Below are 18,137 nucleotides of genomic sequence, written 5' to 3' on the forward strand. Positions count from 1 at the left end.
AGGAATGCTTTGAATCAGTGATCTGGACTGTAATCAGGGATTCATCTTAGAAACTGGATGAGTATGCTGCAGTAGTTACTAACTTCATTAAAAGCTCTGTGGATGAATGTGCCTACAAAGACTTACTGTACATTCCAAAACCAGGAGGCATGTCACCTACTGAAGGCTAGATCTGTGGCATTCAAATCTGGCGACCCAGGTCTGTACCAGAAAACCAGCTATGACTTGCAGAAGGCTATTTTGAGGTCTGAGAGACAATTTTGAATGAGGTTGGAGGTGACATTGGATGCACAACAACTCTGGCAGGGTTTGCAAGACGTTACTTTCCTACAAAGTGAAACCCAATAGCATGAATGGCACCAATGCTTCACTACCAGATGAGCTCAACGACTTCTATACCCACTTCAAAAGGGAGAATATAACTGCTGCTGTGAAGAACACCGCTGCACTCGGTGACCCTGTGATCTCTGTCTCAGAGTTAGGCTGAACCTATGCAGAGCAGCAAGCCCCAGCGGAGTACTGACCAAGGCTCTGAAAACTGGGGAGTATTCAAGTACATTTCCAACCTCTCACTGCTATGGGCAGAAGTTCCAACTTACTTCAAAAAGGCAACAATTATCCCAAGAAGAATAATGTGAGCTACCTTACTGACTATTGCCCAGTAGCACTCACATCTACAGTGATGAAATGCTTTGAGAGGTTGGTCATGACTAGACTGAACTCCTGCCTCATCAAGGACCTGGACCCACTGCAATTTGCCTATCGCCACAGTAGGTCAATGACGGATGCAGTCTCAGTGGCTCTTCATAAGGCCTTAGATCACCTGGACAATTCAAACTCCTGAGTCAGGATGCTGTTCATCAATTATAGCTCAGCATAATACAATCATTCCCACAATCCTGATTGATAAGCCTCTGTACTTCCCTCTGCAATTGATCCTCGAATTCCTAAACGGAAAACCACAACCTGTGCGGATTAGCGATAATAACTCTTCTTTGCTGACGATCAATACTGGTGCACCTCAGGGGTGTGTGCATAGTCCAATGCTCTACTCTCTCTGTACCCATGACTGTGTAGCTAGGCATAGCTCAAGTACCATCTATAAATTTGCTGACGATACAACCATTGTTGGCAGAATCTCAGATGGAGATGAGAGGGTGTACAGGAGCAAGATATACTAACTAGTGGAGTGGTGCCACAGCAACAACCTTGCACTCAATGTCAGTAAAACAAGAGTTGATTGTGAACTTCAGAAGGGGTAAAATGAAGTAACACATACCAATCATCACAGAGGGATCAGAAGTGGAGAGAGTGCACACTTTCAAGTTCTTGGGTGTCAAGATCCTGAGAATCTAACCTGGTCCCAACATATCGATGCAGCTATAAAGAAGCAACACAGTGCCTATACTTCATTAGGAGTTTAAGAGATTTGGCACGTCAACAAAAACACTCAAAAACTTCTATAGATGTACCATGGCGAGCATTCTGACAGGCTGCATCACTGTCTGGTATGGTTGGGGGTTGGGGGGGGGGGGGAGTTGGTTGCTACTGCACAGGACCGAAGTTGCACAGAAGCTGCAGGGAGTCGTAAATCTAGTCAGCTCCATCTTGGGCACTAGCCTACGAAGTATTCAGGACATCTTCAGGGAGCGGTGTCTCAGAAAGGCAGTGTCCATTATTAAGGACCTCCAGCACCCAGGGCATGCCCTTTTCTCACTGTTACCATCAGGTAGGAGGTACAGAAGCCTGAAGGCACACACTCAGTGATTCAGGAACAGCTTCTTCCCCTCTGCCATCCAATTCCTAAATGGAGGTTGAACCCTTGAACACTATCTCACTTGATTATGTATATCATTTCTGTTTTTGCACAATTTTAAATCTAATTCAATATATACTTTGTACATACTGTAATTGATTTACCTATTTACTTTTACTTTTTTTTCTATATTATGTATTGCGTTGTATTGCTGCTGCTAATTTAACAAATTTCACAACTCATGCCAATGATATTAAACCTGAGTCTGATTCTGATTTCATTTCTCAGATCTGCAGAGCTTTATTTCAGATGTAAAGAGCAGTGTTTAACATTTCCGAGGGCTGAATGCCTTTTATAAATGTAACTTTCTGAGTTCCAGCAAGTTCCAGCTGGAATGCAAGTTCCAGCTTCTGAGTCACTGTGACTTCTGAAGTAATTAATTGAAGCATCTCTCTGAAGTCATGGGCTTTGGGATGTTTACTTTACCCCTTTTCTGAGTGAGTGAAGTGGAAGATCATTCCTACTGTCTTGCAATAATACCAATTTACCATAGAACCATAGAACATTACAGCACAGAAACAGGCCTTCTGGCCCTTCTTGGCTGTGCCGAACCACTGACCAGCACCTGGGCCATATCCCTCCAAACCCCTCTCATCCAAATACCTGTCCATGTTTTCCTTAAATGTCAAAAGTGAGCCTGCATTCACCACTTCATCTGGCAGCTCATTCCACACTCCCACCATTCTCTGCGTGAAGAAGCCCCCCCAATGTTCCCTTTAAACTTTTCCCCCTTCACCCTTAACCCATGTCCTCTGGTTTTTTTCTTCCCTGTCCTCAGTGGAAAAAGCCTGCTTGCATTCACTCTATCTATACCCATCATAATTTTATACACCTCTATCAAATCACCCCTCATTCTCCTACGCTCCAGGGAATAAAGTCCTGACCTAGTCAACTTTTCTCTCTAACTCAGTTTCTCAAGTCTTGGCAACATCCTTGTAAACCTTCTCTGCACTCTTTCAACCTTAGTAATATCCTTCCTGTAATTCAGTAACCAAAATTGCACACAATACTCCAAATTCAGTCTCACCAATGTCTTATACAACCTCACCATTACATTCCAACTCTTATATTGATTTATAAAGGCCAATGTACAAAAAGCTCTCTTTACTACCCTATCTACCTGTGATGCCACTTTTAGGGAATTATGTACCTGTACTCCCAGATCCCTCTGTTCTACTGCACTCCTCAGTGTCCTACCATTTACCTTGTATGTTCTACCTTGGTTTGACCTTCTGAAGTGCAATACCTCACAATTGTCCGCATTAAACTCCATCTGCCATTTTTTCAGCCCATTCCTCCAACTGGTCCAGATCCCTCTGCAAGCTTTGAAAACCTTCCTCACTGTCCACTACACCTCCAATCTTTGTATCATCAGCAAATTTGCTGATCCAATTAACCACATTATCATACAGATCATTGATATAGATGACAATTAACAATGGATCCAGCACTGATCCCTGTGGCACACCACTAGTCACAGGCCTCCACTCAGAGAAGCAATCCTCCACTACCACTCTCTGGCTTCTCCCATTGAGCCAATGTCTAATCCAATTTACTACCTCTCCATGTATACCTAGCGACTGAATCTTCCTAACTAACCTCCCATGCGGGACCTTGTCAAAGGCCTTACTGAAGTTCATGTATACAACATCCACTGCCTTCCCTTCATCCACTTTCCTGGTAACTTCCTCGAAAAACTCTAATAGATTGGTTAAACATGACCTACCATGCTCAAAGCCATGCTGACTTTTTCTAATAAGTCCCTGTCTATCCAAATACTAGTAGATCCTATCTCTTAGTATTCCTTCCAATAATTTACCTACTACCAATGTCAAACTTACCGGCCTATAATTTCCCAGCTTACTTTTTGAGCCTTTTTTAAACAATGGAACTACATGAACTCCAGCACCTGACCTGTGGATATCGACATTTCAAATATTTCTGCCAGGGCCCCTGCAATTTCAACACTAGTCTCCTTCAAGGTCCGAGGGAGTACCCTGTCAGGTCCTGGGGATTTATCTACTCAGACTTGCCTCAAGACAGCAAGCACCTCCTCCTCTTTCATCTGTATAAGTTCCATGACCTCACTACTTGTTTACCTTATTTCCATTGACTCCATGCCAGTTTCCTCAGTAAATACAGATGCAAAAAACCCATTTAATATCTCTCCCATTTCTTTTGGTTCCATACATAGCCGACCACTCTGATCTTCAAGAGGACCAATTTTATCCCTTACTATCCTTTTGCTGTTAACATACCTGTAGAAGCTCTTAGGATTATCCTTCACCCTGACTGCCAAAGCAGCCTCATGTCTTCTTTTAGCCCTCCTGATTTCTTTAAGTATTTTCTTACTCTTTTTATACTCCTCAAGCATCTTATTTCCTCCCTGTTGCCTATACGTGTTATATATCTCTCTCTTCTTCTTCATCAGAGTTCCAAGGGTCCTTATTCTTTTTCATTTTGCCTTTAACCCTGACCAGAACATACAAACTCTGCACTCTGAAAATTTCTCCTTTGAAGGCCTCCCACTTACCAATCACATCCTTGCCAGAGAACAACCCATCCCAATCCACGCTTTTCAGATCCTTTTTCATTTCTTCAAATCTGGCCTTTTCCCAGTTTAGAACTTCAACCCGAGGACCAGATTTATCTTTATCCATGATCAAGTTGAAACTAATGGTGTTATGATCACTGGAATCAAAGTGTCCCCTACACACACTTCTGTCACCTGTCCTAACTCGTTTCCTAATAGGAGATCTAATATTGCATCCTCCCCATTTGTACATCTATGTATTGATTTAGAAAACTTTCCTGAGCACATTTCACAAACTCTAACCCATCTAGACCTTTAACAGTATGGCAGTCCCAATCAATGTGTAGAAAATTAAAATCCCCTACAATATAACTTTCTGTCTCCTGCAGTTGTCCATTATCTCTCTGCAGATTTGCTCCTCCAATTCTCACTGACTATTGGGTGGTCTATAAAACAACCCTATTAATGTGGTCATACCTTTCCTGCTTCTCAGCTCCACCCATATGGCCTCAGTAGACAAGCCCTCTAATCTGTCCTGCCCAAGCACTGCTGTAATATTTTCCCTGACTAGCAAACCCACCCCCGCCCCCAACCCTTTATCCCTCTGCCTCTATCATGCCTGAAACATCGGAACCCTGGAACATTGAGCTGCCAGTCCTGCCCCTCCTGTCGCCAAGTTTCAGTAATGGCTATGATGTCATAATTCCACGTGTCAATCCAGGCCCTCAGCTCTTCTGCCTGTCCCACAATACTCCTCGCATTGAAATATACACACTTCAGAAGATTATTACCACCACACACAACCTTACTATTTGTGACTTTGCATGAACTACTAACATTTATTTTTACCCCCATTCTACAATCTACTCTAGCACTCTGGTTCCCATCCCCCTGCAAATCTAGTTTAAACCCTCCCCAATAACACTAGCAAACCTCCCTGCAAGTATATTGGTCCCCTTGTAGTTCAGGTGTAACCCGTCTCTCTTGTACAGGTCCCACCTGCCCCAGAATGTGAGGAGTGCATTGCCAGTACAGTGAGACCTTGTACCTGTGATCTCCGAGCCATTCCTGTTGTGTGATGCCAGCTGCTCAGCTTCTAATTCCATGTGGACAGAGTCGTCAGTAACTGCAGTCATCCACACCACCAGGTCTGTGGCCAAGGTCACCATAAGTCCACACCTAAAGCCAGGAGAGGGAGACCAAGCAATTGGAAACTGAGCTAACTTTTCACAAATTAGATAATTGCTAATTGGTTGCAGCATGATAACATACTGGTTGGCACACTGCTTTACAGCACCAGCTGGAAGATCAGGGTTCAATTCCTGCTGCTGACTGTAAGGAGTTAGTACATTCTACCTACCACCTCTTGTTACTCCAGATTCCACCCACATTCCAAAGACACATAGACTGGGAAGCCCATACTGTAAAAGGGATGGGTGGTTTGGAGTTTGCAAAATGTGTGCAGGATAGTTTTTTGCAGCAATACATAGAGGTACCAACTAGAGAAGGGGCAGGATCTTCTGTTAGGGAATGAAATAGGTCAAGTGACAGAAGTATGTGTTGGGGAGCACTTCGGCTCCGGTAATCACAATGCCATTAGTTTCAATATAATTATGGAGAAGGATAGGACTGGACCCAGGGTTAAGATTTTTGATTGGAGAAAGGCTAACTTGGAGGCGGTGCAAAAGGATTTAGAAGGAGTGGATTGGGACAGTTTGTTTTATGGGAAGGATGTAATAGAGAAATGGCAGTCATTTAAAGGTGAAATTTTGAGGGTACAGAATCTTTACGTTCCTGTTAGGTTGGAAGGAAATTTAAAAGTTTGAGAGAGCCATGGTTTTCAAGGGATATTGGAAACTTGGTTAGGAAAAAGAGAGATATCTACAATAAATATAGGCAGCATGGAGTAAATGAGGTGCTTGAGGAATATAAAGAATGTAAGAAGAATCTTAAGAAATAAATTAGAAAAGCTAAAAGAAGATACGAGGTTGCTTTGGCAAGTAAGGTGAAAATAAATCCGAAGGGTTTCTACATTTATATTAATAGCAAAAGGATAGTGAGGGATAAAATTGGTTCCTTAGAGAATCAGAGTGGACAGCTATGTGTGGAGCCAAAAGAGATGGGGGAGATGTTTAACAATTTATTTTCTTTGGTATTCACTAAGGAGAAGGATATTCAATTGTGTAAGGTAAGGGAAACAAGTAGGGAAGTTATGGAAACTATGACGATTAAAGAGGAGGAAGTACTGGCACTTTTAAAGAATATAGAAGTGGATAAATCTCTGGATCCTGACAGGATGTTCCCTAGGACCTTGAGGGAGGTTAGTGCAGAAATACCAGGGGCTCTGACAGAAATATTTCAAAAGTCATTAGAAACAGGGATGGTGCTGGAGGACTGGCGTATTGCTCATGTAGTTCCATTGTTTAAAAGGGTTCTAAGAGTAAACCTAGCAATTATAGGCCTGTAAGTTTGACGTCAGTGGTGGGTAAATTAATGGAAAGTATTAATGGAAAGTATCTGGATAGAGAGGGTTTGATTAGGAACAGTCAACATGGATTTGTGCATAGAAGGTCATGTTTGACAAATCTTATTGAATTTTTTGAAGAAGTTATGAGTAAAGTTGACGAGGGTAAAGCAGTGGATGTTGTCTATATGGACTTCAGTAAGGCCTTTGACAAGGTTCCGCATGGAAGGTTAGTTAGGAAGGTTCAATCAGTAGGTATTAATATTGAAGTAGTAAAATGGATTCAACAGTGGCCGGATGGGAGATGCCAGAAAATAGTGGTGGATAACTGTTTCTCAGGTTGGAGGCCGGTGACTAGTGGTGTGCCTCAGGGATCTGTACTGGGTCCAATGTTGTTTATCATATACATTAATGATCTGGATGATGGGTTGGTAAATTGGATTAGTAAGTATTCAGATGATACTAAGGTAGGTGGCGTTGTGGATAATGAAGTAGGTTTTCAAAGATTGCAGAGAGATTTAGGCCAGTTAGAAGAGTGGACTGAATGATGGCAGATGGAGTTTAATGCTGATAAATGTAAGGTGCTACATTTTGGTAGGAATAACCCAAATAGGACATACATGGTAAATGGTAGGGCATTGAAGAATGCAGTAGAACAGAGTGATCTAGGAATAATGGTGCATAGTTCCCTGAAGGTGGAATCTCATGTGGATAGGGTGGTGAAGAAAGCTTTTGGAATGTTGGCCTTTATAAATCAGAGCATTGAGTATAGGAGTTGGGATGTAATGTTGAAATTGTACAAGGCATTGGTAAGGCCAAATTTGGAGTATTGTGTACAGTTCTGGTCATTGAATTATCGGAGAGATGTCAACAAAGTAGAGAGAGTACAGAGAAGATTTACTAGAATATCACCTGGGTTTCAGCATCTAAGTTACAGGGAAAGATTGAACAAGTTAGGTCTTTATTCTTTGGAGCGTAGAAGGTTGAGGGGGGAATTGATAGAGGTATTTAAAATTATGAGGGGGATAGATAGAGCTGACATGGATAGACTTTTTCAATTGAGAGTAGGGGAGATTCAAACAAGAGGACATGAGTTGAGAGTCAGGGGGCAAAAGTTTAAGGGTAACACAAGGGGGAATTTCTTTACTCAGAGAGTGGTAGCTGTGTGGAATGAGCTTCCAGTAGAAGTGGTAGAGGCAGGTTTGGTATTATCATTTAAAGTAAAATTGGATAGGTCTATGGACAAGAAAGGAATGGAGGGTTATGGGCTGAGTGCGGGTCAGTGGGACTAGGTGAGAGTAAGAGTTCAGCATGGACTAGAAGGGCCGAGATTACCTGTTTCCGTGCTGTAACTGTTATATGGTTATATATGACATATGGGTGTGGGTTAGTGAGTGGTGGACATGGTATGTCAGCACCAGAAGTGTGGCAACACTTGATTTGATCCTTGATTTGATGCAAACAATGTTATTTTTAATTTCTAGGTGCTGAATTGTTCATGTCATCTTAAGTTAATGAACCATCTAAATTTTGCAGCCCATAAGAGAAAAATCACTTGAGCATGTAAAAAGGTAGAAATGTACAGTAACAAACAACAGAAATCTGCAGATGCTGGAAATCCAAGCAACACACACAAAGTACTGGAGAAACTCAGCAGGCCTGAGTTCCCTGGCCCTGAGCATCTCAGTTTCACCATGGATGTCCAGTCCCTTTACACTTCCAATCCCTACTAGGAAGGCCTCAAAACTCTCTGCTTCTCTCTGGACTCTAGACCCAACCAGTTCCGCTCCACCACCACTCTCCTCCACCTAGCAGAACTTGTCCTCACTCTCAATAATTTCTCCTGCAACTCCTCCCTCTTCCTTCAAAGAAAAGGTGTAGCCATGGGCACCCACATGGTATCAGCTAAGCCTGCCTTTTTGTCGGCTTCGTGGAACAATCTATGTTCCAAAACTTCACTGGTGTCACTCCCCAATTTTCTTTCACTACATCGGCGACTGTATTGATGCTGCTTCCTGCACCCATGCTGAGCTTGTCGACTTCATCAACTTTGCCTCCACTTTGCCCTCAAATTTACCTGGTCTATTTCTGACACCTCCCCCCCCCCCTTTTACAATCTCTCTGTCTCTATCTCTGGAGAAAGCTTATCCACTGGTGCCTATCTGTCTATTACAAACTCACCGACTCTCACAGCAACCTGGACTATCTCTCTTCCCACCCTGTGCCTTGTAAAAATGCCACCCCAATCTTTCAATTCCTCCGTCTCTGCCGCAGGATGAGGCTTTTCATCCCAGAATGAAGATGTCCTCCTTCCTTAAAGAAAGGGACTCACTTTCCTCCACCATCAACGATGCCCTCAACTGCACCTCTTCTATTTCGTGCACATCTGCTCTCACCCCATCAGGGGTAGGGTTCCTCTTGTTCTCACCTACCACCCCTCCAGCACATAATTCTGTAACTTCTGCCATCACCAGCAAGATAGCCCCACCGAGCTCATCTTTCCCTCCACCCATGGCCCCCTACTTGACTTTGTTGTATTACCTTCCCACTGATCTCCCTCCTGGCAAATGGAACAAGTGCTACACCTGTCCCTACACCTCTTCCTATAACCAATCAGGACTCCAAACAGTCCTTCCAAGCAAGGTGACACTTCACCTAAGAGCCTGTTGTAAGCAGTGCTCCCAGTGTGGCCTCTTGTATATTGATGAGACCCAACATAGATTGGAAGGCCACTTTGCCAAGCATCTATGCTCCATCCACCAGAAAAAAGTAGGATCTCCCAATGGCCATCCATTTTAATTCCACTTCCCATTCCAGCATGCCCATCTAACCCTCCCCTACTATTGTGATGAGGTCACATTCAGGGTGGAGGAGCAACACCTCATATTCCATCTGGGTAGCCTCCACCTTGGTGGCATGAACATTGATTTCTCAAACTTCTGGTAATGGCACACTTTGCTTGCCTATCACCTCCCTCTGGTGCTCCTTCCATGGCCTTCTGTCCTCTCCTCTTAGATTCTCCCTTCTCCAGCCCTGCATCTCTTTCTCCAATCAGCTTCCCAACTCTTCACTTCACCCCTTCCTCCTTCTGGTTTCACCTGTCCCCTAGCGTTTCTTCGTGAACCCCCCCCCCCCCCCCGCCCAACCTTCTGGATCTGACTTTTCATCTTTTTTCTCCAGTCCTGCTGAGGGGTTTCAGCCCAAAACATCGACTGTACTCTTTTCCATAGATGCTGCCTGGCCTGCTGAGCTCCTCCAGCATTGAGAAATGTACAAAAACTATGTATGAGCTCCCAAAATTCCATCTAAGGACATTAGTATCCTGCTGATAATTATAATTTTGATACCTTCAAACTAGATGATTTTGAAGGGACAATGCCTTAAGCAGAAAGGGAGTGCTACTTTTGGGAGTGTGGTGATGCATTATGCTAAACACACAAGTTTTTTTTCCTGAAAGGGGTTACCCATTAAGTGCCCATTATTAACATCAGTAGCTGAGCTTGCACAAACTCCAAGGGAGCACTGCAGAGCTCCAGGCCTAGGTCTGTGTAATCCTGCTTGGAGACAACTTGGGATTGGAGGATGTAGAATCCTTATCGGTATTGCTCCAAAATGGCAAGGGTAAAGGACATTGAAAGGAGTAATATACAGGCTTCTGATCAGTGGCCAGGATTAGGGGTACAAGTTACAATGGGAGATAGGCATGTTAAAAAGGCAATATTATGATAGTCATGGGGGATTTCAATATACAGGTAGGTTGATGTTGGATTCCAAGAAAAGGAATTTGCAGAATACCTACAAGATGGTTTTTTAGAGCATTTGGTTGAATTCACTAGGGAAATGAAAATTCTAGATTGTATGAAGTGTAATGAACCAGGTTTAATTAGGGAGCTTAAGGTAAAGGAACCCTCATGAGACAGTGTCCATAATAAGATAGAATTCACCTTGCAGTTTGAGAGAGAGATGCTGAACTCAGATATATTAAGTCAAGTCAAGTCAACTTTTATTGTCATTTTGACCATAACTGCTGGTACAGTACACAGTAAAAATGAGACAAAGTTTTTCAGGACCATGGCATGACATGACACAGTACAAAAAACTAGATTGAACTACGTAATTAAAAAAAAAAACAGAGAAAGCTACACTAGACTACAGACCTACACTGGACTGCATAAAGTGCACAAAAACAGTGCAGGCATTACAATAAATAATAAACAGGACAGTAGGGTAAGGTGTCAGTCCAGTCTCTGGGTATTGAGGAGTCTGATAGCTTGGGGGAAGAAACTGTTACATAGTCTGGTCGTGAGAGCCCAAATGCTTCAGAGCCTTTTCCCAGACGGCAGGAGGAAGAAGAGATTGTATGAGGGGTGCATGGGGTCCTTCATAATGCTGTTTCTATTAAATTGGAGTAAAGGGAACTATAGAGACATAAGGAAGGAACTGGGCAAGGTTAATTGAAGGGGACACTAGCAGGGATGACCGCAGAACAGCAATGGTTGGAGTTTCCATGAGCACTTTGGAAGGCACAGGATAGATTCATCCCAAAAATGAAGAAGTATTCTAATATAGGATGAGGCAACTATGGTTGACAAGGGAAGTCAAAGACAGGGCATACAAAATAGCAAGAATTAATGGGAAGCTAGAGGATTGGGATGCTTTTAAGAAAGCAAAGGCAACTAAAATGTAATAAGAAGAGAAAAGGTTAATGACAAACTCAATAATTTAAAAGGTGATAAAAGACTTTTCAGATGTATAATGAGTAAAAGAAATGCAAGTGAATATTGGGCCACAGTGTCAGTGCACTGGAGCAGGGATCCAATCACAGACCCAGTACTGTGCACACAGTGATATTAATTGAGTAACAAATCCCAAGTTGCAAACAAATTCAGTGTCAAAGTTCAGGCAGAGATCAAAACATCCAGAGAAATCCAAAATCCAGAATCAGGAAACAGGCAGAGTACAGATACAAATGCTGGAAAGGCTCAGGAAAATTCACTGGTACAATCCGGCAACAAATAGGTGAAAACACAGGACTGAAATACACTGAGCAATAAACAGAGAGGCAGGTGATAGGTGGAGCACAATGAGACAGAAGTGGCAACAATACAGGTAATAACGAGAAACAGGTGAGAGGCAGAGTCCTCAGTAATACAGGGGCCAGAGTAGAGCAGGGACAGGGATGGGAGCACATGGTAATACAAAACCACAGATTATAGCTCGTGGGAAGCACACAAAAAGATAAGAGTTCATCTGGAGGTACTGACACACTGGGAAGTGATGCTGGAGAGGTAGTAATGAGAAAGAGGTAGTAATACTTCCTCTAGTATTTTGCATCAGTTGTCACTTAATAGTGATCTTTCAGGAATAACTAGATTCTGAAATGGTTCTGGAGGACTGGAAAACTGCAAATGTCACTCCATTCTTTGAGAAGGGAGGGAGGCAGAGACAGGCATTTAAATGCCAGTAAGCTTAAACAGTGCTGGGAAGATGTTGGAGTCCATCATTAATAATGAGGTTTCAGAATATTTGGAGGCACATAATAAAATAGGCTGGAGTTAGCATGATTTCCACAAAAGGAAATGTTACCTGACAAATCTGTTGTAATTCTTTGAGGAAATGACAGATAAGATAGACAAAGGAATTGGTGGATGATGTTTACTTGGATTTTTAGAAGGCCTTTAACGAGGTGCCACACATGAAACTGCTAAACAAGATAAGAGCCCATGATTTCACGGGAAAGATACTAGACCATAAGATCAGAAGATATAGGAGCAGGATTAGGCCAATTGGCTCATTGAATATACTCTGCCATTTCATCATGCCTGGTCTATTTTCCCTCTCAGCCCCATTCTCCAGCCTTCTCCCATATTCCTTTATGCCCTGACTAATCAAGAATCTCTTAACCTCTGCTTTAAATATACTCAGTGACTTGGCCTCCACAGCTGCCTGTGGCAATGAATTCCATGGATTCACTACTCTCTGGCTAAAAAAATCCCTCTTCATCTCCGTTCTGAAAGTCCACCCCTCTATTCTGAGGCTGTGTCCTTTAGTCTTAGACTCCACCACCAAGGAAACATCCTCTCTACAGCCATTCTATCAAGACCTTTCAGCATTTGATAGGTTTCAATGAGGTGTCCCTTCATGCTTCTGACTTCCAGTGGGTGAAGGCACAGAGCCATAAAATGCTCCTCAAAAACAAGCCTGTCAAACCCGGAATCATTTTCATGAACCTCCTTTGAACCCTCTCCCATGTCAATACATCCTTTCTCAGATAACGGGTCAAAACTGCTCAGAGAACTCCAAGTGAGACCTCACCAGTGCATAAAATTGCCTCAACATTGCATCCTTGCTTTTATATTCTACTCCTTTTGAAATAAATGCTAACATTGTATTTGCTTTCCTGAACACCCACTCACCTGCATATTAACCTTTAGGGAGTCCCAAGATGCTTTGTACCTAAGATTTTTGAATTTTCTCTCCATTTAGAAAACAGTCTATACTTTTATTTCTTCGACCAAGGTGTACGACTATGCACTTCCTGACACTGTGTTCCATCTGCCACTTACTTCCCCTTTCTCCTAAATCTTTCTAGGACCTTCTGTAGACTCTCTACATCCTCAAAACTGCCTACCCCTCCATCTATCTACATATCATCCACAAGCTTGTGTAATCCTGCCTTGAGAATACTTCTTCCTCTTTGAGATGTATATATCCTATGCCTTCCAACCATTGCTGCTCTGCTGTCAATGTCCTTTTCCAAGCATGGATAGAAGATTGGCTGATGAGCAGTGGGCAAAGAGTGGGAATAAAGGGGGCCTTTTCTGGTTGGCTACTAGTGCTTAGTGCTGGGACTGCTTCTTTTCACATTATATATCAATGATTTGGATGATAGATGATGGCTTTATGGTCAAGTTTGTGGATGATAGAAAGATAGGAAAAGGGGCAGGTGGAATTGAGGGAGACAAGGTTAGGAGAATAGGCAAAGAAGTGGCACTGGAGTTCAGTGTAGAAAAGTATATGTTCATAAATTTTGGGAGAAGGAATAAAGACATAGACTATTTTCAAAATGGGGAGAACATTTAGAAATCAGAGATGCAAAATGACTTGGTAGTCCTTAGGCAGGATTCCCTATAGGTTGTGTTGGTAGTAAAGAAGGTAACTTGGACAATCAACATCAGGGAGTGCACAGAGAGAGCTCACATTCAATCAGGAAGGTGATCCAGATTTTAAAGGCAGAGCTTCACATCAATTTCTCTGAGTTGATGAGTGATCAATCAGCACAGCGATTCATTAGAAAGAGCCAATAAAAATAGCAAAAGTGCAAGCAGAGTGGCCAACGTTTAGAGTGGCTTTGGCTTATCAGACTTAGATGAGATCAAGCTTGAGTATTTGGTAAGTTTCTGTCGCTGTTCTTATTTGTTCATTCCTCATTTGTTAGGGCATAGTAGTTTAGTGAGAATCCCTCTGGGGCAATATTTGGTACTGAGTGTAGGATTTGGGAAGTCTGGGTTGGGTCACTGAGTTGCAATTCCTGAGAGAATGTATTGAGGAACTAAACCTGTAGCTTGATGACCTTTGACTCGTATGGGAGACTGAGGAGGTGGTATATCTAGATTGCAGGAGACAGGTAACTGGGTCACTGTCAGGAGGAGGAATAGAAATGCACAGCCTGTGGCAATTACCCTCAATGATAAGTATACAACTTTAGATACTGTTGAGAGGGCAACCTACCAAAAGGGAGCCACAGTGATTGGGTCTCTGGTACTGAGGCTGGTGCCGTGGCTCAGAAAAGCTGAGAGATGAAGAGAACTGCAGTGTTGATGGGAGATTCTCTAGTCAGAGGAACAGAGAAGAGGTTCTGTGGGCACAATAGAGACACATGGATGGTGTGCTAGGATCAGGGATGTCTCTGATCAGGTCCATAGCATTCTCAAGGGAGAGGGTGAGCAGCCAGAAGTCTTGGTGCATATTGGCAACAATGATATAGGTAGCGAAGGGGAGGAGGTCCTGAAGAAAAATTTTCTCAGCTAGATAGAAAGCTGAGAAAAAAGAGCTCTGGGGTAGCAATCTCAGGATTGCAGCCTGTGCCAGGAGGGTAAGAATTGGATGATTTGGCAGGTGAATGTGTGGCTGAGGAACTGGTGCTGGGGGCAGAGCTTCAGCTATATGGATCATTGGTATCTTTTTTGGGATAGGTACTACCTGTACAAAAGGGACAGGTTACACCTGAAGCAGAGGGGGTCCAAATTCTTTACAAGCAGGCTGACCAGAGTTGTTCAGGAGGGTTTAAACTAATTTGGCAGAGGGATGGGTACCAGAGTGATAGTGCTGAAGATGAGGTAGCTAGTTTACAATCAGAGGCAATATGTAGTGAGAAAAGGATGTTGATAGGGCCAAATTGCAGTCGACAGGATGAGTTGCAATGTGAAAAGGCAGACAAAGGCAGACCTTCCTGGGGAAGTGCGTCTGGCTGCAGTCCCTTGAAGACTGGGTTAGGGATCTGGAGCAGCAGCTAGACGACCTTCGGCTTGTACAGGAGAGTGAGGAGATAATTGATCAAAGTTACAGTGAAGTAGTTACCCTGAAGTTGCAGGAGACGAGTAGCTGGGTCACTGTCAGGAGAAGTGGAAATAGGTAGTTAGAGCAGAGCACCCCGTGGCCATTCCCCTCAAAAACAAGTATACTGCTTTGGATAATTTTGTGGGGATGACCTCCTGGGAGAATGCCACAGTGACCGGGTTACAGGCACTGAGCATGGATCTGTGATGCAGAAGGGAAAGAGTGAGAAGAAGGGAGGGGTAGTGAGAGAGGACTCAATAGTGGGGGGAACAGACAGGAGATTCTGTGGACATGAACAGGACACCCGGATGGTATGTTGCCAACCAGGTGCCAGGGTCAGGGATTTCTCAGATGGTATCTACAACACATTAGAGAATGAGGGGGAGCAGCCAGGTGTCTTGGTTCATTTTGGTACCAATGATATAGGAATAAAAATAATGAGGTCCTGAAAAGAGAATTTAGAGAGCTAGATAGAAAGCTCAGAAGCAAGGGTCTCCTGGGTAGTAATTTCAGGATTGCTGCCTGTGTCGTGTGCCAGTGAGGGTAGAAACAGGATGATTTGGCAGTTAAATGCGTGGCTGAGAAGCTGGTGCAGGGCACAGGGCTTCAGGTTCTTGGATCACTGGGATCTCTTCTGGGGGAAGTCTGACCTTCAAAACTAACCGGTTGCACCTGAACCCGAGGGGGACCAATATTCTCGCGGGCAGGTCTCTTAGAGCTCTTGGGGAGGGTTTAAACTAATTTGGCAGGTGGGTGAGAACCGGATTGAAGCGACTCAGGATAGGATGGATGGTAAAAATGTAAAGATAGCGTGCAGTCAGACTGTCAGGAAGGGCAGGCGGGTGATGGGTCTTAGTTGCAGCCGACAGGCTGAGTATCAAATCATTGGGGATGCAGAATCAGGAAGGATAGCGAATACAGTAGTCAAGGTGTTGTATCTAAATGCATGTAGTATAAGAAATAAGGTGAATGATCTTGTTGCACTATTATGGATTGCCAGCTATGATGTTGTGACCATCACTGAATCGTGGCTGAAGGATGGTTGTAGTTGGGAGCTGAATGTCCAAGGTTACACGTTATATCAGAGGGACAGGAAGGTAGGCAGAGGGGGTGGTGTGGCTCTACTGGTAAGGAATGGCATCAAGTCAATAAAAAGATGTGACATAGGATCAGAAGATGTTGAATCCTTGTGGGTTGAGTCAAGTGCAAGGGTAAAAGGATGCTGATGGCAGTTATACACAGGGCTCCCAACAGTGGCTGGGAGGTGGACCTCAGATTACAACAGGAAATGGAAAAGGCTGGTCAAAAGGGCAATGTATGGTAGTCATGGGAGATTTTAACATGCAGGTTGATTGGGAAAATTAGATTGGTAATGGATCTCGAGAGAGTGAGTTTGTTGAATGCCTAATAAATGGCTTTTTAGAGCAGTTTGTTGCTGAGCCGACTAGAGGATCAACTATACTGGATTGGGTGTTATGTAATGACGATTAGGGAGCTTAAGGTAAAAGAACCCTTGGGTACCAGTGATCACAATTTGAAGAAGGCAGAGAGAGGTGTTGATGGCGCTAAACGGCGACTCCTTTGTTTGCATCTTCGGAAACAGTTCTATTTCCATCTTTAAAATCTTTACTTTTCCCTTTCAGGGTTCTTTGAAGATGCTGACCTGGAGTTACATGCTGACTACAGTTCTTTGCGGGAATGCGACCCACTCTGAGTTTCATTACTAGCCATTGTTGTTTGGCGCGCCAAGGGCTCGGCTTTGTAAGCCTAGGATCTCGGGGCTCTGGAGACAGGAGGGTTGAGGGTCAGTGTCACGACAGGAGACCCATGTGTTGTCGGGGGAGTCGGATTATCTGCGGCTGTGTGCCCAGAGACTCGTGATTGTGATCTTTGGGCACAGAGCTTGAAAAAAGCAATGTGGCAGACTTTTAACATCATAAACCGGTGAGTTGTTTGTTATGTCTGCCCGTTCACTGTGAAAATGAAGACACCTCTTTCTCCCTTATTAGGGAGAGCGAGAACCTGTGGTATGTTGAATGCTGGGTAAACAATGTAGTCTTTGGGGTAATGGCAAGTCTGTGTCTTCACTGTTGCTTTACTCAGCTTGAGCGCTTGGTGGTGGGTGCTGATGCTTTTTTGCCGGTGGGGGGAAGGGCAGGAGGGGAGCTGATGGGGGGAATTTGGGGTTCTAATATTTCACTGTCATTCATTCTTTGGGGCAGTTCTCTGGTTTTGTGGATGGTTAAAAGAAAAAGCATTTCAGGATGTATATTGTATACATTTCTCTGACATTAAATTGTACCTTTGAAACATTTGAGCTCAACTTGATGGGGAGAAAGTAAAGTCTGACGCAGCAGTATTTCAGTGGAGTGAGGGAAATTACAGTGGTATGTGAGAAGAGATGGCCAAAGTAAATTGTAAAGCACTGTTGGCAGGGATGTCAGCAGAGCAGCAATGGTGTGCGTTTCTGGGAAAAATGAGGTAGGTGCAGGACATGTGTATTCCAAAAATGAAGAAATACTCAAATGGTAAAATAATACAACCATGGCTGACAAGGGAAGTCAAAACTATTATAAAAGCAAAAGAAAGGGCATATAACAAAGCAATTGGGAAGTTTTTAAAAACCTACAGAGAGCAACAAAAAAAATCATTAGAAAGGAAAAGATGAAATATGAAAGCAACCTAGCAAATAATATCAAAGTGGATAGTAAAAGTTTTTTCAAGAAAGTTAAAAATAAAAGAAAAATGAGAGTAGACATAGGACC

General features: G+C 43.3%; 1 protein-coding gene across 1 annotated transcript in view; it reads right to left on the reverse strand.

Annotated features, from left to right (window-relative positions):
- Nucleotides 1–18,137, reverse strand: part of otop2 (otopetrin 2) — a 96,413-nt gene that overhangs the window by 13,694 nt on the left and 64,582 nt on the right. Inside the window, exon 4 of the mRNA XM_059949033.1 lies at nucleotides 5,398–5,528. Coding sequence (XP_059805016.1) covers nucleotides 5,398–5,528 — 131 coding nt within the window. The remainder of the gene's footprint in view (nucleotides 1–5,397; nucleotides 5,529–18,137) is intronic.

The sequence above is a fragment of the Hypanus sabinus genome, chromosome 23 (genome assembly GCF_030144855.1).
Source record: "Hypanus sabinus isolate sHypSab1 chromosome 23, sHypSab1.hap1, whole genome shotgun sequence".
Lineage (NCBI taxonomy): Eukaryota > Metazoa > Chordata > Chondrichthyes > Myliobatiformes > Dasyatidae > Hypanus > Hypanus sabinus.